This window comes from Phodopus roborovskii, unplaced genomic scaffold (genome assembly GCF_943737965.1).
Source record: "Phodopus roborovskii unplaced genomic scaffold, PHOROB, whole genome shotgun sequence".
NCBI lineage: Eukaryota > Metazoa > Chordata > Mammalia > Rodentia > Cricetidae > Phodopus > Phodopus roborovskii.
This window is the reverse complement of record NW_026125543.1, coordinates 1,406,577-1,413,631: the sequence shown is the minus strand read 5'-3', so window position 1 is coordinate 1,413,631 and position 7,055 is coordinate 1,406,577. Positions and strand designations below refer to the sequence as shown.

The 7,055-nt window shown below is 41.4% G+C and overlaps 1 protein-coding gene across 1 annotated transcript in view; it reads right to left on the bottom strand.

Annotated features, from left to right (window-relative positions):
• Positions 1–2,089: 2,089 nt before the first annotated feature.
• The window catches only part of Spart (spartin), a 28,541-nt gene continuing 23,575 nt past the window's right edge, over positions 2,090–7,055 (bottom strand). Inside the window, exon 10 of the mRNA XM_051176964.1 lies at positions 2,090–3,998. Coding sequence (XP_051032921.1) covers positions 3,728–3,998 — 271 coding nt within the window. The 3' untranslated portion in view covers positions 2,090–3,727. The remainder of the gene's footprint in view (positions 3,999–7,055) is intronic.

Below are 7,055 nucleotides of genomic sequence, written 5' to 3'. Positions count from 1 at the left end.
AGAGGGCCTGGTCTTGACTTCCAAGATGGTGTACTGTTGCTTTGTCGATACATAGTACAAGGCTTCTTCCAACATGGAAAATAAGCACAAGGCCAGAAAAGGGGCCTTACTAACTTCCTCCAGCTCTTTCATAAGGCCCTAATCCCAGCTGTAAGCACAAAGGCTCTGTGGCCTAACCACCCTCTAAAGGTCCACCCTCTTGATACATTTGTACTATATCAAGTTTCAAAGTGAAATCTGGGAATGCAAGTACACAAACCATAGTAGGCCTCTAGACAATGAAAACTAGGCAAGGGAGATGTGATTAATTTTGTGAACTATGGTGAACACTGATATTTGGTGTTCTGTGAGATAGGATGGATATTTGTGGGCTGGAGGGCCACTTAGTGGCTTAGAGCACTGGATGCTCTTGCAGAGGTCTGGGATTTAATTCTCAGCACACAGAGCAGGTCACAACTGCTTGCAATTCCAGCTCCAAGGGATGTGATGTTCTCTTCTGGTCTTCACAGATATTGTAAAAAACATGGTACACATAAAGACATGTACACACACATAAATAAAATAATATTAATAACGGATACGCAATCTAAGTACCTGGCTCCTGACAAAGCTCTGAAACCCCTGGGGAGTCATAGAACATCTTTGATTGTTCATAATTCCCCTTTAAGCACACATGAGAAGTTTAATATCATATAGATGATGGGGCTGGTTGCCATAACTAATCAATCACGTAGTGAGTAAGTTGGGACTTTTGGCTCTGTCCTTTGATGCTTGACCTCAATGGGAATAAATACAAGACTGGAACTGAATTAATCTCCAATAGCCAATTATTTAATTACGCCTGTGTAACTGGTCTCCTTAAAGACCTTGAATGGTAAGGTTTGGAGAGCAAATTCACAAATCTGGTGTGGTTTGCTCCAACTCCCTGGAGATGAAGAGTCGTCTTCTTCAGTTTAAGTCAGGAACTTGGCACACTTTCTGTAAAGAGGTCAGCACTTTCAGTTTGGGGTCCTATATTCTTACAACAGTTGATGCATTGACAAAAGTAGCCATAGTGTAACACAAATGAGTGTAACTGCCCCAATAAAAAGTGATTTTGGAAGCTGAAGGGCTTCCAACAGGACTCAGCAACACGTGTGCTGAACTTCCAACCTTCTCCAACCTTCCCCCTCACAAGGAAGCCAGATACCCTTTCATGTGGGAAAGGACCAATCAGAAGTCAGTTGGCTGGCTCTGCATTTTCTTTATAGCAACAGTGAGGTGCAGAGCATAGCAACCGCTTTGGGAGAGCCTATAGACCATACCAACCTGTTAACCAATCAACACAGGACAGGTTGTTTAAGCCCAGAAGTGCACCAATCCTGAGACTGTTGGGACCCCCCTTGATATTCCCCAATATAGCCTCTGCCCCTCAGCCCCTCCAGGTCCTTCTCACCCTACCCACTGTGTTGGTCTGATGGATGGAGAAACCTAATTAATATAGTTAACTTATTTAACAATAAAAGACTCTTTGCTTTTGCATCAGAATGGGTTTTTGGTGATTTTGGGGTTCAGAATTTGGGCACAACAGAAGCAAGTGGCTAGGGATCTGGTCAGTGGAATGTGCTTGCCTATCTTTGGCCTAAGGTAGCTTTCAACCAAGGCCCTACTACTTGTCATTCTGTTTCTGAAACAAAAGCAGAGACTGGCTGGACAGTATTTACCAATACATTTCAACAACTGCTACATGTCCTTAGCCTATTGTAGTGAGATATTCACTTTGTCTGCACCTGTGGCACTGACCACGCCCATTGGGGGTGGGGACAGGGGTTGATGTTACCTGGGGGACCTAGGTCTGGGAAAGGGACCCCAGAGCACACTGTTGCTTGCAGCATGGGGACAGAAGAACATTTGGAGGCATCCTTGGGATCAGGAACCTGCTGGTGTTCATCTGTCTGTGTTGTGAGTTATTTCTCCCTGAATAAATATCTATTCAGCCTATTTGTTTTTCCTGATCCTTATTAAACCACAATACCCTGTGAGAAAAAAAATCCCCACTTGTTATGAATTCCTGAAATAGAAGCCCAATGAATAATGTGAGGTCCAGCAATTCAGACACCATTTTATTCTCAAAGCACATTCATTACCCAATTTCAAATGAAATCTATAAACTAGCCAATTACAGGTTCAGAAATGATTACAATAAACTGTAGCTATAAAAACCAATGTCAACCTTTAAAAAAAATCAACAAAAAATTAAAATAGCCATTGAGTACTTAATTGCATATTTGTAGCTTTAAAAAAAATCATAAAATGTCCATCCTGTCTTCTGCTGAAGTGGGGGCTATCCACCAAAGGATTCCATATTCTTTACCTTGATAGGTATAGGTTCCTCCCTTTTAAATCACCTACTGGCTTTTAGCATAAACTCCAATGACTGAGTAAAAATATATTACTACCACTAAATGCAATGTTTATGTTTTACTTTCTATAAGTTTAGAAAAAAACTTACAGAAGCAGAAATGGAAAAGTGATTTCTTAAAGCCAATAACAATTATTTCAAATTTTAATAGAATGCCAATCATACTTCAAAATCTCCTAGTCTATACCACACTCTTCCAGGCTTGGGGTACATGGGGGGGGGGAGGAGCTGAAGAGACTGTAAAAGTCAGAAGTCCAGAAGACTGGATGAACCGACATCTTCTGGATATGACAGGACCCCAGCACTTGCAAATTCACAGCAGCAGAGGGAGACTGCCTCCCCAAAATAAACCAGTCAACATCCCAGCATGGGCCTGGTCTCATCCCCCAGCCCTCACTAAGGAGCTATTGACAGTTAATGGCTTCTGGTGAGGGACAGCCAGTTTTCTTTAGGGGTATGGTTCCTGGCAGATGAACCATGCTCCAGTGGATGGCCCCCACCCTTGAGCATATGGGCAGCACAAATTAGATTATTCAGTGGGTTATTTAAAACTTAAGAACATGAAGTTGGGAGGAGGGATAGAGGTGGACCCAGGAGGAGTTAGGGGGAGAATGTAATCAAAACACATTTCATCCATGTACAAAATTCTCAAAGAATTAATAAAAATCATTCTAAGAAACATTTTCTTCAGTTTAAATCAAAAGGCCATTTTGGTTCCTAGTAGGCACGAGATCTAGCAAATAAGAGATAACATTACAGAAATGCATGGCGCTTCCATGGCCAGGCTCTTTCCTGTATAAGAAAGACTTCTAAAATGTTATCTGAGAACATGCTTTAAGATCATGGTTTATTTAGCTTATATGCTGAAAATTCTGTTGGGCATCTATTCAAAGATCCACAATTAGTGCAAAAAAAAAGAGGAGATGACATGAAGCCATTCTTTCCCAGCATAAACAGAATTCATGTGGCTGTGAAATTGTGTGTATAGTTTCCTGCCTTGCTTTCTGAAAGCTAGCACATACAAAAATAGATTGACATTAGGTTTTAGTCACATATATTATAAGCTTTATTTTAACTGCAAAAATATTTAAGCCACACTTAAGGGAAAATAAACTTACTGAGACTATAAACTGCATACTTCTAGAGGCCAGATGTAAGAATACTGATTATTTTTCTTGTAAGTGGACACATGCCCCAAACTTCTGACAGTCATTTTGCAGGGATGAATACACAGAAAACACTGCTCCAGTGTAGAAAGTCCACATCTGCTGCTCCACACTCTTCCATCTGGTAAGGCTTTGGTGTAGATTACTCCCAGAATGCCTGTTATTTATCTTTCCTCTTTGCCCCTTTCTTCTCTTCCTCCGTCTGTTCTTCTGTGTTTCTGCTCACATCTGTGCTTGCTGCTCCTCCTTGGCCTTCCTTCTGAGAGCCGTCAATGATCTGATAGTCCTCAAGGAGGGTGTGCCCCGTCTGCTTTGCAGTTTTCTTCACCATGGCTTTGATGCCAATGTTGTCAATATTGTAGGCAGTGAGGCCAACGTTGATAGCAGAGTCCACTGCGTCATGTGCAGCTTCTCCTGCATTGTGCCCATACCTAAATAAATAAATAAATAAATAAATAAATAAATAAATAAATAAGGCAAGAATGTAACAATGACACACACCATATTTCTGAAAACATTCTGAAATCAATAGTGATTTATTATATGACTTCTGTGCCATTCTTGAAAGCAAAACTGAAGCTTAGGTTTCAATTTAGTAAAAGAAGACATGGGAGAGAATAAAAACCAGTTACAAAGCTGTACCTCTCCTTTTAGCAATAAATAAATAAATAAATAAATAAATAAAGTGTGTGAAGATAAAAGACTAGCTAGACTAGTAATAAAAATGGTGAAAAAAACCCTAAATGTAACCATTGTTAACCATTTATTTAAATTTCCACTTCTCTTCCGAAAGTAATAAAGTAATAAATGTAGATGCTCCTTAACCAACAAGCATCTACTACCTAACCTCCGGCATCACAAATACCCTTAAACCATGAGCACCCGAGGGACACAGAACCTCCAGCATCACAAATACCCTTAAACCATGAGCATCTATCTATAGGACATGGAAACTCCAGCATCACAAATGCTCCTTAACCCACAAGCATTTGGTCTGCCTTTAAGCAGAGACCCTGAGACATTCTCCTGGCACCCCATTCCACTGCCAACTCACTGGCTGTTTTGCTATCTTTAAAACCCACTAAATCACAGAAGCTCAGGACCTCTGTTCTGTTTGCTCTCTGTCTAGACACGTCACGGCTCAAGGCCTCACCTGCCTTGTACTCAATGCTGCCTTCTTAGTTCTAACCTGCTTAGATGGCATTGGTCCATGCACCCCACTTCAATGACAAACAAGTCTATCGACTGACCTTTCTTCCTCCATAGCTCACCATTGTCTATACAGCCTTGAATGTATTAATGACAACTGTTTACATCTTTGTTTATTTCGCTATCATATAAACCCCACTGCAGAAGGAATTCTGCTTTGTTCACAAATGTACCCTATACTTCTGGGTGTCTGGCATCCAGTAAGTGTTTAATGAATGAATGATATGATATGATCAGTTGTGGCATCTCGTTCCTCTCTTTCTTTACTCCTCCTCCTCCACAGCCCTCCTTCCTGCATGGCCCAGGTTGATTGCAAGCTCAACCCTCTAGCCTCTGCCTTCTATTGCTGAGATTACATGCAGGTAAATCTGACCTGTCTCAGATTCTTCACCCAGCACGGAGCAGGTCACTGACAGACAATGGCACACCCATGTTTATCACTGCTTTTTGTAGTAGTCAGGTGCCCATTATTGGATGAATGGAGAAACAAAAGTGAAAAGATAAAGAAAACTAATGAGCTATAAACACAATCTAGCTTAGTCTAGCAACAAGGGAACGAACTGCTGTTAGAAGGGAAGTGAGGAGAGCCATATTCAGTGAGGGAAGCCAGTCGCACAAAGACGGCTGTTGAATGGTTTCTCTTACACATGGATCCTGAAGTGGGTGAAGAATTCAAGAGTGAAAAGTAGAGTCTGTTAGGGATATGGAAGAAAACGGGGACAGGAAGGTCAATACAGGGGTCTATTATATGGATGCATGGAAATGTCATAATGAAATTTACTGCTATGCCAATTAATATACAGTAATGAAAATGCACAGTAAAATACATGAGGAGCCAAAACAAGTCTACACAAGTACTTAATATTGACAATGCTAGTAAAGTCTTGAACACTGTGTCTCTGAGAAAGTAAATCTGAACTATATGAGGAGGGTACCACAATACCCCTTCCTTACCCTGCCCTGATGACAGGGTTTGAGAAGTCAGCAGTCAGTTCTCTTTTTCCATCCTCCTGCAGTATGGAGTTCAAGTGGCCAGGCCAGGCACTGAGGGTCAGCCCTGGACATTTGATAAGAACACTGCTCTGCTTTTTGCTTTAAGGAAATCTACTGCCAGCCTGCCTGACCAGAATAGGCTTGCGACCCCCTGGCTTTTCCAACCCAGTGCTGTAAGTCTACGGTCATCTTACTGTGGCCTGGATGGCTTCCCCCCAGGTCTTTCCTTAGCATGGAATTAATAATTACAACCACTAGACCCATAACCAGCCAAAACCTATCTCAGAACCATCTTGGAATGGGGACTTACTCATTAGGCACAAGACAGAAACACTTCCTGTAACTGCTTTCTGCAACCCCTCAGCATTGTGAAGGATTGGCTGCCCTGTAAAGAGACACTGCAGCCAAGGGAACTCTCAGTAGATCCACCAACTATGACTCAATGAAAGAATGAAATGTGAGCTTCAGCATGGAAAAATTATCATAACCCTCGGACAAGGATAACCAGGAAATCTTTAAAGTCAAGTCTGATAAGATTCAGCAGAGCATATCCTGGAGGATACTTTGCAGCACTGTGGGGTCACACAGAAATGATGCTGAGTTTAGCTATGAACAGGAAGTCGACCAGATGTATAAATGTTCAACCCTGAATTGCTGGAATGCCCTTGCTCAGCAGTTTGATGCCTCTCATGGAATGTGATATTTCTGTGTGGAATGCACTTGTAAAAGCTACTGATGAGTTAAATCAGTGTCTGTGTCTCTTGACTGCTTGTTCTTCAAGCTGTGACAACTGCTACAGTGTGGAAAACTCATACCAAGCTGGGAGTCAGGAAATGACATCAAACACTACTATGCAAGCAACTGGCCATAAGACCATAGCCAACTCTCCCTGTCTTTGTACTTCAATCTCTCCCTGCCCTCTCTCCTTCTGTATGTGTGTGTGTGTGTGTGTGTGTGTGTGTGTGTGTGTGTGTGTGTGTGTGTACACTTAGGAAATTCCAAAGTACATGGCTTTCAGTTACTGTTTATTTTTTAATATGTCCTCATTTATCAGCTTTAATATTTCTTACACACAAGTCTCCTTTTAAAGACATCTATTTTTCTCTTCCTAGATAATCACTCAGCACTTTACTGCATTTCAACTCAAAATTTGATGCATGCATTGCTCAAAACTCCTCAAGAGCATGTCTATGGTTAAGAACCTAAAGCTTAGTCTTGCTTTTTGACTTCTTAGTAAATGAGAGCTTCAGTTACACCTCATGGACAAACACCACAACTGGAGGAAA